This window comes from Canis aureus, chromosome 9, assembly GCF_053574225.1.
Source record: "Canis aureus isolate CA01 chromosome 9, VMU_Caureus_v.1.0, whole genome shotgun sequence".
In the NCBI taxonomy this organism is placed as follows: domain Eukaryota; kingdom Metazoa; phylum Chordata; class Mammalia; order Carnivora; family Canidae; genus Canis; species Canis aureus.
This window is the reverse complement of record NC_135619.1, coordinates 56,235,780-56,248,399: the sequence shown is the minus strand read 5'-3', so window position 1 is coordinate 56,248,399 and position 12,620 is coordinate 56,235,780. Positions and strand designations below refer to the sequence as shown.

The 12,620-nt window shown below is 35.4% G+C and overlaps 1 protein-coding gene and 1 long non-coding RNA gene across 20 annotated transcripts in view; one reads left to right on the top strand and one right to left on the bottom strand.

Annotated features, from left to right (window-relative positions):
- LOC144320980 (uncharacterized) overlaps positions 1 to 10,729 on the bottom strand; it is a 61,690-nt gene extending 50,961 nt beyond the window's left edge. For 3 of the 7 annotated variants that reach the window (XR_013386599.1, XR_013386601.1, XR_013386598.1), the window contains exon 1: positions 10,581 to 10,727. This is a non-coding gene — a long non-coding RNA (uncharacterized LOC144320980). Of the gene's footprint in view, positions 1 to 10,580 lie in introns of all 7 variants that reach the window. The other 4 variants (XR_013386596.1, XR_013386600.1, XR_013386602.1 and 1 more) reach the window with 3 other exon arrangements.
- CEP128 (centrosomal protein 128) overlaps positions 1 to 11,723 on the top strand; it is a 394,735-nt gene extending 383,012 nt beyond the window's left edge. For all 13 annotated transcript variants that reach the window (XM_077910222.1, XM_077910221.1, XM_077910232.1 and 10 more), the window contains 2 exons: positions 3,647 to 3,752; positions 10,589 to 11,723. In XM_077910222.1, coding sequence (XP_077766348.1) covers positions 3,647 to 3,752; positions 10,589 to 10,716 — 234 coding nt within the window. In that variant the 3' untranslated portion in view covers positions 10,717 to 11,723. The remainder of the gene's footprint in view (positions 1 to 3,646; positions 3,753 to 10,588) is intronic.
- The last annotated feature ends 897 nt before the right edge of the window (positions 11,724 to 12,620 follow it).

The following is a 12,620-nucleotide window of genomic DNA, read 5'->3' as shown; positions in this document are numbered from 1 at the left end:
ACATATTTCTAAATAACCCATTGGGGGTTCAAAAGGAAAATTAGAAAATATTTTTAAGTGTATAAAAATAAAAGTACAATTTATCAGAATTTGTAGGACTCAGTTAAGATAGTGCTTGGAGAGAAAATTATTAAATGTGTGCATTATAAAAGAAGAAAAGTTGATAATCAATAATCCAAGTTTGAAACTAAAAAAATAACCTAAAGTAAAAGGAAAAGAATAATAAAGATAACAAAAATCAATGAAATAAAAAGCAGGAAAATGGGGAAGGGGATAAAAGCAAAACCAAGTTTTCTGAAAACATCAGTAAAATTTTAAAAACTCTGCCCAAATTGACTAGGAAAAAGGAGAGAACGTACAAATTGCTTACTTTAAGAACAAAAGAGGGGTATTACTAAAACTCTCATAGACAATAAAAGGATATTTAGGAAATGTTATGAGTATCAGCATACTGACAATAAATTTGACAATTTAGATGAATTGTATATTAAAAAGCACCGTTAAAATGTGTTACCTCATATTTCTACTTCTAGAAATCTATATTGACAAATTTAAAGTGTGGGTCAAGCTTTGCACACCAAGATGTTTATCAAATTATAATAGGAAAAAAAAGAACTGAGAATAGCCTTAACATTTCCAACAATGGGAGATTAGTCAAATAAACTGTGGAATAACCATAATGATGATGATAGTAGTAGAAAAAACTCCCAAATATAATACTACATGAAAAAGTAGAAAATAAAATTGTCAATAAATAGTAATCTCTGTTCACAGATATTTATAAAGAAGAATCAGAAAACATGTCCTTAAATTAGGCTAATCAACTATTTTAAAATTTATTGCATTATTCTTAGTTTCTTCTGTATTTTCCAAATTTGCTAAGAGTGAAATATGTCAGTGCCATATTTTAATTGTCATATGCCAATAAACTGACTTTGTCATTGAAAATATAAATTACTCTTTTTCTGTAACAGAAAACATGCAACAGATGCCAGTTGATTTGTTTTAGAAATTTAAAACCATGTCTTTTGGGAAGGATGATTGGGATCTGAATGTTTTTGGGTGCTTTATCTTTCCTCTGGGAGGCCCATTTTGAGGCCATCTTTGCCTTGTGTTTCATTGAGCAAGACACCCAGTCCTACAGCTCCACTCTCACCATCTTTTTCAGTCCAGGTGTCGGTGGGCAAAAAATGTGTGTTTGCTTCCCTTATTTTTTCTTTTTCTTATTGACCCACAATGATCAAAGCATCCGTTAGTGGGAAGCCATTTATTACGCTTTTCTCTTTCATGCTTTATATAGAAACCGTGCTTAAATGGAGATTTCTAGCACTGGCGAGAACATAAATCTTTTCATTTGTGTATCTTCCACCTCCACCCAGGCCTAAAGTATGTCATGTGTGAACTGTGATAAGCTAGCTTTATTGTCCCTGTCTTTCGTTGCTCCTAGTCAGCTTGTTTAAAGTAGTTATTGAAATGCACTGGGGATACAAAGTATATCATTTTCTTTCCAGAGATCCTACAGTGAATGACTTCTAATTTCTTATGAAATCCCCATAATTAGTAAAAACCATAAATTGCTTGGTTAAAAACCTCAGGGCCTTCATATTAAATAGACCTAAACTCCCTTTTGGTACATGAAGGTTAATGATCTTGAACAATCTGAGGATTATGTTCATGCTTTTACCTCAGAATAAATGGGCCTTTTATCATTATACGTAAACTTGTTCTCTTTGGCCTTTCTTTTATACTTGCATGCATATATATGTGACCAAAAAATAAAATATAAACTTGGTACTTGATACAGAGAATGACAGCTGATTCATCCAATGGTCCTGTGGCATGAGGCCCTATACTGTGGAGCCATGTTTGGAGGAATCCATGGGGGCCACCTGACCTACAGATATCTTATCTGGACTCTGATAGCATTCTCAAGCTCCTCCTCTCGCTTGACTCCTTAGTCATCCTCAATTACAGTTCTTTTTTTTTTTTTAAAGATTTTACTTATTTATTCATGAGAGACACAGAGAGAGAGGCAGAGACACAGGCAGAGGGAGAAGCAAGCTCCCTATGAGGAGCCTGATGCAAGACTCGACCTAGGACCCAGGATCACGACCTGAGCCAAATTTGGGCAGTCAAGCACTGAGCCACCCAAGTGCCCTCAATTACAGTTTTTAAACTGGTTCCCCCCCTCCTTCAACACTTGAGCCACTTCAGTCTCTTTTCCACATAGTGACCCAAAGTATCTTTGAGAAATTTAAATCTAAATCTACTTAAAATTTAAATAGAAATCTCCATAAAACCTTTGATTGCCTTCTGATTGTAACTTAAAAAAAAATCCAAATCCAAATCTCACTTCTGGATCTCACTGTAACCACTTTCCCCCCAGTATAGCGGCCAAAGCCAAGGGGCCTTCCTTCAGTTCTTCAGACACCAAATCCTCACCTCAGCACGTTCACACAAATCCACCGACCACCATCTCCTACTCCGCCTTGGCTCCCTCTTTCTCATCCTCCACCCGGTAAACTTTTGCCAGCCTATTCACACTCAGCATTCAACTTTCACTTTAAATATCACATCCCAGAGGGGACTTCTCTTGACATTGAATCTAAATTTAATTATTTCCTGTTCTTCTTATAGCACTCATCATAATTTTTCACTTTATTATATTTTGCAGAGTTAGTTATTTGGTGCCTTTCTCTTCTGCAAACCTGAAAGTTTCATAACTGTATACCTCAATGTTTTGTTTGCTCTTTGACCAGCACACACTAAGTGCCCAATAAATTATTGTTGCATGAATAAATAACTAGGGGAAAAAAAGAAAAAATAAAGGGTACTGTAAGTAATTAGGACATGTCCAAGAGAGAAAAAAAAGCAATTTCACTGTTTATTACAGAAAAATATATTAAAGCATTTGTTTTAATCTAATTAATAAATTATTTGTAGTTAAAATGAATTCCCCGTTTTCAACTGAGATTTGGGTATAAGAACACATTCATTCATACAGTCCATGAGGAGAGGGCCTTTTTCTGTATTCATTTTTGTTTATGTATTAAATATTTGTTGAATGAGTAAGAGGATTGGTATAATCGTTATGGAATGCAGTGTAGCTAAGTGTATTTAAAAACATCAAATTGGTTTTTTTTTTTGACCCAGTATTTCCACCTGAGAATTTGTCATAAGGAATAGTCCTAAATATAGAAAAGGGTATGTATTTAGAGATATTTTCACAGTGTTATTTATAGGAGTAAAACATTGGAAACCACCTAAATGCCCAATAAAGTAATAGTTTATCCACTAGATAGTATATGAGTAACACATAAGCTAAAGGTTAAGATAATATAGTGACTTCAAAAGTGTTCAGAGTATTAGTGTAAATAAGTGAAGAACACAGTTTTATAACAAAATTTGTAAAACCTATCCATAAGAAAAAAAGACTAGAAAGAAATATGTCATACTGCCATGACCACGGGTGATTTCCTTCTCTCTCTCCCCTTTTTTAAAAAATATTTTTCTTTAGCATGTACATTTTTTTTTTACAATTAAATTGCTATATAACATAGCTTATTTCATTTTCAGCACATTTAAATGAATCCTGATCCTTATGTTTTGTAATCAGTGAACTAAAGTGCTGTGTTCTTTGTTTTAGGATGGACTCTTTGCTGAAAGTTCCCATACTCATGGTTTCGAGCACTCATCCTCTTGGCATGATCACAGTCACTTCCTGTCTAGTCCACGATTTTCACACTTGAATTGTAAGTAATGAAGTCCTATACCAGTCTTTAAATTGGATTTAAGGAAATACAACTCATGGAAAGATTAAAATGTAAGGCAAGTACATAATAGTAATACTCATGTTAGGAATTTGAAGAAATTGTTATTATGAATCATAATTATAGCACCCCCCAGATACATTTATATTACCCGATTTACTAAAAAGTGTATGGAATCCCTTTTTAGACCTTACACTTCTCAGAAAAACTTAAAATGAATCACCCAAGGTAATCATCTTTTTTAAGCAAATTTTTTGTACAGAAGTTCCTGGTAACTGTGGATGAGTGGGTAAAGTCAGTTAGATGATGATATGATAAAATTTAAATCATCAAAAAGTAGAAAATATTTTCATAGAACTGTTCGGCAGTATAGATCATCTTATGCAAAGAATAAGGATACTAATACTGTTATTAGCTAGATTTCATTCTGTGAATATACTTTAAATGTTGATAAAATGTTATCAGTGTGAACAAGGTATGAATTTTTTGACCAAGTGATACACCATCCCCCACCATTTACCTCTCTTCTTTCCTGCAATGCTTATTCTTCAAGTCTCAACTTGTATGTAGTATCCTTAAAGAAGCCTTTGGAACCTACAGTTTTAAATTTGGTTTAAATTTAAGTTTGGTGTCCGTTATGAATGCCCATCATGCATTTTTCCTTTAAATATCTTCTTAGAATAACGATGGAGTTATTTTTTGAGTGACTTTTTGTTTAATGATTATTCTCTTCACCAAAGAGTGAATTCCATGATGAAAGCAGTGTCTGTTTTGTTCACTAGTGTTTCCTCAATGTCCTACTTAGAACATATAGTTAATTCTCAGTTAATAGAATGAGTATATGAATTTTTTAAGTCCACTTTTATCCAAACCATTGGATCTCAAATGTTATTTAATAATTTCTTATTTAAATAATCATTTAGATGCTCAATTTACCATGGGCATAGAGTTTGTATATTAAATCTGACAATTCTGTCATTTAAAAAATGTAGGTTGCTATAAAATAAAATACCAAAATAAGCCACAAAGAAATAGGTCAGATCCAAAAGTGATAACTCTCATTTTTGCTGATTTATATTCATGGATTCATTGAATAAATATTTATCAGTTTCTGATAAATGGTTTGGTTTTCATTATATCATGATTATTTTATTCCAAAGGCTGAGCATTTTCTCTTTCCTGTCCTAACCATTTTGCCAAGTGATTTTATATTTCTGCATAAAACCCTTGCTATTCTAATCTGGCAGCTGCCCTTCAATGTAGATTGTATCTCAAGCTGATTATGGTACCTCAAAATCTGATACATGCATACACAAAAGTTTTGTGTTTCATATGAAGAAATGGAAAATCTTCCTCAGGTCTGTTGGTCATATGTAAACATGTAGGTGGGGAGTAGGGACAAAACACCATCAGACCTCATAGTATCCCACCCATTAAGACATTCAGGGACCTCGAGGTAAACAGTCCCATGATATGAGCACAGAGGCCATGGTTCTACTGCTATTTCATTCTCCCATTATGACTTTCATAAGGCTCCCAAAAAAGGCACCTAAGAAATAGTGGTTAGGAGACATTAGAGGGAAAACATCAAGATTTTTAGAATTTTTATTATTATTATGACAGGCAGTGAAAGAAACTATATCCAGCTTTCCACTCAGTAGCATTTCATGACCAGCTGTGGTGATTTCTCTAAGATCTATTCCTCATAGTTTCTTTATAAATACTTGCTCAAAAGGAAACAAAGTTAAATAAGAATAGGAAAAAATATCATTGAGAACATAACTTGGATATGAAAATACTTAGTATAGTCTATATTGTAAGATCTAACTGAAAGATTCAGCTTAAAAATGAAACCTCTTCATTAACTTATTGTTAAATTATTTAATTTATTAATCCATAGCTTATTTTTTACTATTCCTCTTTATGACAAGTCTGCCTTATGATTTTCCTCCATATCTAACCCCATGCTTTCAAGGCTACTTTTAAAAATGTAATCATAGGTACCTTATTATTAATCATTTTAAGTGATTGAATTAAAACTTATTTCTAGAGATCATAGCTATTTTTATTTACTCGTCTGATGAACCTTGAACTTTCTATATGTTTTTTCATAATTTGGTATTTTAAAAGTGGATCAAGATCACCCTGAATATGTCTCCATTTTTGTAGCACAAACAATTCCAGCTTAGTTACAGAAATTATCCTATCATGTTTCTTTAACATTCTTTTAAACCTCCAAAATTAAGAAGGAGAAATGTCAAAACCAACAGAGAAAAATGAACCTATAGTACATTGATTATATGGGGAATAGAATATGTCTTTTTAAAATATCATTAATGTCCTCAGAAATTGAAGAGAAAATATTACATCCATTAAAAATAAGAGCAAGTGCTATGAGAAAGGAACATAATATAAAAGGTCTCAGAAATTTAAAATATGAAAAACTAGAAAGGTGGGAGACAAAGTTGAGAAAACCACAAAGAAAATAGAAGAAAAAGAATGGAGCAATAGGAGAGAAAAGATACTTAGGAAATCCATTCAAGAGAAACAGTACCTGATTAGTGAAAGAAGAAAACAAAGGCCAGGAGTCGGCAGGTCAGAAAGGCTAACCCAGCCCATACCTGTTGCATGGCTGTCATCCTTAGATTTTTCTTCACCCCCCGCCCATGTTGATGCCCAAGTTTCTCAGAACACATGCCTTCCTTTGTTTGTCTTAGTTCTTTCTTCTGTGTAAGCACACCAAAGAAAGAGAGGTAAATGCTTCCAGTCTTTGCATTTCTGCAAATAGATTTCTTCCACTACTCACACTGGATGAGACTTCAGCTGACTATAAAAATCTAGATTGAAAGTAACTGTCCTTCTGAAGTCATTGCACTATTCTCTTCCAAAATCTAATATTGAAAAAGTTTATGTCTTTTTGTTTTGACCTCCACTCCCTTGAAGTAATCTTCTCCACCACCGCTACTACCCCTACCCCTAGCCCTGGGACCTTTGAGGATCTTCTCTTTAGCCCCAGTGGGTTTTGTGATGATTTGCCTCCTTGTGGATCTTACTTTATTTGCTTTTCAAACAGCTATTTGATGAGTAAACACTTTAATCTGGACACTCATATTTAGTTCTCTCAAATTGATAGAAGAAAGGAAAGATTTCATCAGGAAAATCTTTAGAAAATAAAGATGTTAGGTTATTTGACTCAGTTGAGCACTTAGAATATGGCAGATCTCACTGAGTCATTAAAAATCATTAAGGATAGTCACAGAGAAAGGGCAAACAAAAAAACAAAAATAAAAACACCAGTCAGTTAATAACTCTAGGGGAAAAATGGGCAAGAAAAGAAGCGTTGTCATAGTATGCTTCTTAGGTTTGTGTGAGTCATATTTACATAATATTATAAATACTCATTATTGACACAACTAGAAGTTGAAATGTAACTATATAAGGAGGATGAAGTGCGGGGAAGTGGATGGGTGTGAATACGTCTAAAAATGATAAGTCAGAAAATAGCAATATCAGCTTCTTTTTCTTACAAAAATTGAAATAAATACAGAAAAGAAGGCTAAAAGGGTTGATTGTAATTAACTCTGGGGTGCAGAATTGGGGTACTGGGAGGGATAGAGTAGAAGCTGCTACCTTTCTGTATATCTCCTTGGTACTATTTGATAGGTGTATGTACACTTTGGCTGAAAAGGCATCTTATAAAAATAAAATGCTGCTAAGAACACCCCAGCTTTTATGTCTGACTAGCAAGTGTTCGATTTTCTTGTTGCCTTCTCAATGGAACATGAAAGCTGGGAGTTGGAGTTTAGAGCAGTTTAGACCTGTACAGAGACATGAAGAGTACATAACTATAGGTGCTGAGGCAGACATGAGTTTATGAGCCCACAGAACAGGCTTCTTCTCACTCAAGTTGGGATTTGTACTGGCCCTTTTGTCTGTGCTGTAGATGCTAAGGCATTCATTCTGCTGACTTAGGTGCCCTGTCAAACTGTGACCAAACTAAAGCGTAGAATCACTGACCATGGAAAAAACAAAGGAAATGGGAAAATACTGCATAATTTGTGGTCTCTGAAATGATCCAGCATTAATGAAAGTTTGTTTTAAGTAGTAATTTATGTCAGCTTTGTGTAGTTCAGGTCAATTCAAGAAAAGGTAGATTCCTTCTGCCAGGAAGAAGGGAAGAAATGTATAAATTGTAAGTTTATATTACCATTGGAAATAGGAACACAGAAATCCATTATTTAGAGCCATGATTACTACCAAATTTATCCTGGCTGGCTAGAAGTGATGGCCGTGATTCAGGACACTCTTTTAGAAGGCTTGGATTCCATTACCTTCAGCCTCTAGACAGTGGGGGCTTAGAAAGAGAGACTTATAATGCCAGCTTTTGAAACTGTCATTTTTACTTTTTATAAGTAGTGACTGACCACTAGTCTCCATGTATAGCTCCTTTTAGGCCAAAGGAACACAACCCCCAAGACAGGGCCCTCACCCTTGGGGCCAGAAACAGACTGGATTTGAGGGAGGGCTGTAGTAATCTCATGACTTCTTGAAATCTCAAATCCTTTGAGATTAAAATCCCTAATGTTTATGGAGTTGGTATCTCTAAACTGAATTTTAGAAATGAATGCAGATTTCAAATTTTCTGTAATTCTAAAACTGTTGTCAATAATGTTTATTAAAATAAACCCAAAAAGAAAGGACTGTGATTTTTCAAGGGGTAGGGGGAAATGTTCTCTTCAGATTATTGTAGGATTGGAATGTGAAGCATACATATTCATTTAACTTGATATTATTAAAAAAGTAAATTGAGCAGCCCCCTGGTAGCTTAGCAGTTTAGGGCCGCCTTCAGCCCAGGGCCTGATCCTGGAGACCCGGGATCGAGTCCCATGTTGGGCTCCCTGAGAAGAGCCTGCTTCTCCTTCTGCCTGTGTCTCTGCCTCTCTTTCTCTCTCTCTCATGAATAAATAAATAAAATCTTTAAAAAAAAAAAAAAGTAAATCAATGAAAGTTACTAAAAGGAACTTTCTTTTGCTTTCTGACATCAGTTTACATTGCTATGAAAAGAAAAGTTACTATTCTGTTTGTGTTTTGAGGTGCCTTTTGTGAAGGTTTAAGTCCCTCCTGTGAAAAATAATTTATCCACAGCAAGAACAACACACTTTTTTCTATGTTGTATGTCAGGATCCACTGACTCACTGAACTGCCTCATATGTAGTCTGCTCAGACTCATAGAATAAAATGCCAAAGATTTGTGGCAGTCAAAATGTAGGGATACTGATAAAGGTAAAAAAAAAATTGTTTCTCATCCCTTAGGGATATATTTATTTCGTAGAAGCACAACATTTTATAGGCTCATTTCATGTGATAGTGATTTTTGTGTGCACAATAGTCTTTTCACTGACCAGTTACATGTCAGAAATTTTTAAATAACTGAGTTCTGATTATTTCGATTTGCAAGGTATGCTGTAGATACTTTCGAGAAGGCAGGTAGAAAGTCCCCAGTTGACTATCTCTTAAGAATCCCATAAGTATATTCACTTCTTCAAACAATATTTACTAAGAGGTTATACAGGAGGCTCTCTGTTAGACCCAGGTGGGGGAGAGGGGCATAGCAAGTGAACCAGATGGAAGACGTCACCTTATCCCAGAGAAGAAACAGGCAGTAAGCAAGTAAACAGATGATTTTAAATGATGATTGGTGCTATGAAGGTAAAATGACAAAATACCTGGAACAGACTGCTTTAGATTAGTGATCAGGAGATTCCTTTCTGAGGAGGTTACAACTGAGCTGAAGCCTGGATGGCAAGAATCAGCAGAGTTAAAACTGGTTGGGAATAGTTTCCTTGATAGAGGGAGTAGGAAGTACAAAGGTTGCAGAGAAGAACGGGTATGGCCTTCTAGAAAGATGGAGCTCTGAGGGAGGGGGGAGGCGAGGATAAAAGGAGAGAGAGAGGAGGAGAGAAAGGGAGAGAGGTGAAGTTCCAAGGGAGCCTTTTCAGCCAGTCAGATGTTTGAATTTTATTCTGGGTTTCCTAGGGGGGGCGGCCACTGGGGCATGGGGGGAGGGGTTGTGTAGGAGAGTGAGTGACATAATTGGATCTACCTCTTAGAAAGATAATTCTGGTTGTGGTGTGGAGAAGGCGACACAGTGAAAATAGGAAGAGAGAACATGATGGCTTAGGCTGAGTTGATAGAATGGAGATGGTGTGGAGCCGGAGGCCTGGGGTGAGTAAAGTCTTCAGAATTGACTCTTAAGAGGGATGGGTGGAGCAGATAGGACAAAGGAAGGAGGAAACCAAAGTTTGAGAAACCCGGGCTGAAGGAGATAAGTGTGTCACTTTCTAAGATGGAAAAAGTAAGGAATGGGCAAGCATCAGAGATTAGAAATCAGGCAGGCGGATTTCATGGAAGTAGTTGGACGTGCCCATCTGGAGCACAGTTGAGAGGTAGGCGGTTGTAGAAAAACAGTAAACCTAGATTCCAGATCTAGTCTGTTTGTGTAATGAAGAAGATTCTGTAAAAAGAAGGCCCTGAAGATTTCTCCCTCCAGAATTGTCCATGTGCTTTGTATCATTGTGTATTGACCAAATACGCATCTTCCACTCTCATATACTCTTCAGATCCCTCCCAAATTAGATCCTGTAAATAGATGTTTTCCAAAAAATAGTAAACTTAGTATGTTTATTCCTATACTGAAGGTCTGTCATTTCATATAAAGTTTATAGAAAACTGGATCAGACACTGTGATTACTTACAATTTTGAGTCCAAGGATTCTATTCATCTAGGTTTATTTTTGTCTTTTCTCTCACCTTGCCAGCATTTGCCAAAAGAACAGTTGCTCCAGATTCACCTTCAATCAAGGAAGATGCCACAGGTTTACCAATGGATGGAACGAGTCCACAGTCTAAAAAGGAGGAATATGAAAATGAAAAAAGCAAAATGTAATCCATTGTTTCACATGAGTGTTTTACAAGTAACAGAGTCTCTGTCCTTGTTGCAGTTTGGCCCAGATTATTTAGCAGACGGATCTGCAACTTCTGCTCTTTAGCATTGCCAAACACTGACTGACATAACAATATATTGGTCTTTGGGAATGATAGAAGTTAAATCAATCCAAGTAAGATCAACTCATGAATGACATACAGCTAACTTATTGACAATTTATACCAGCAGAGAAAGAGAGATACTTTTCACTTTGCATTTTCCTTTTTCAGGCGTGATCAGTAACATTTTTCCAACCATAATTTGTATTTATAATTGGGATCTTTTACAAATGACTGGCTAAGAAGGAGAGAAATGAGTTCTCCTTGAGGCCAAAGTTGCCAGCACTTTAGTTTCAGAGAGTGTTTATATACAACTGATTTTTTAAAAATGCTTTCTCCCTAATTTTCACATGTTATAACATGTCATGGAGTTATGCATATATAATATTAGGCAGTCCACTCTATAAATGCTCAGGATTGTTACATCCATCATCTCAGCAGTCTGTTACTACATGCAGTATCTTAAAATTTTATTTCCAATCATCCATTTTTAATAGCAATAAAGAATTTACAAGTGATACCTGAATTGTAGAACACTGTAAAGAATTCTTAGCACAATTTATTTATTTATCTTTCTGTGGCCAAGTATCTCACTGCAATCACTTCAGTCATATTCTGGACTGTCTTTGGGTTTACTCTGACCAAATGCACAGTTACCAAACTCATGTGTTATAAGATCTGCTCTGCAAGAGTTCTCATATAATCTGGCACTACATACTTTCAGCATCTCAGCCTTTCTCAATATCAAAGTGTTTTTAAGAACTTCTGCTCTTTACATTGCTAATCTACCAATGGAGAAAGATTTCTATTAAATGCTAATAGTAAAACATCCAGGAACTGAATCCCACTGGGCCATGTTGGAATATTCTTCAGAGGGACAAGAACAATAAAGCAATACCTTCCTAACTACATGTTGTGTTTGTTAAAGTATACTTGCTTGTTAGATTTCTCATATTTTGTAAAGATGCTTCTCTTTCCACTACCATATGTTTTGGTAATTTACTTTTTATTTGAATATCCAGAAGAAATGGCACTCTTTGTCTATGAACTTGATTGGGATTGTTACTACAGAACACAGAGATCTTTTATCTCAAAAAATTACATAATCTACATAACCTCTGAGAGTACAACCATGCATTTTATCATTTATCCATTACAGAAATATTTTACTGAGTTCCTACTATGGGCCAGTCATTGTGCTAAGGAGGACAAAGGAGACACATTACCAGCTGTGCGTGACCCAGTTTTTTTGATATTAGGAATTCCATGAAAAAAGGAGTGATGTGTTCAGGCTAGCTGGAGAAATTCTGCATTAGACGACATTAAACAGGTTTGGGTTGGTTTTGTCTAACCTCAGGACTTGAAGCCGTTACTGTGCTAATGAGCACTAGGAGGTTCAGTGGGGTAGCCCTTTCTGAAGGAATGGCTCACAGTCCTGATGCTTCTCAGAACCTATAGCATGCTATAGTAATATTGAGGTTATTGCAAAATTATGTCAGTATTTTCATTGATGTTTTGACCAACACTATAATATTTTATCTCCTTGGATCTAAATGACTAACTGAGGAGAAAATAAGGGAGGATATTTACATGTTTCATTTAAGTCCTACGGATAAAAGTTAAACAGCTTTTCCCTTAATGCGTCAGTAGGAACTCCATGCTGTCCATTCTTTTTAGTAGGAACTGATTTAAACCACTATTCACACATCTGTGGCCATTAAAAAAAAAAAAAAAAAAATTACATCAGGCCAGTTAGACCTGAAAGTTGAAGGTAACACAGATTATTTACCTGGCAAATCCTTGAAA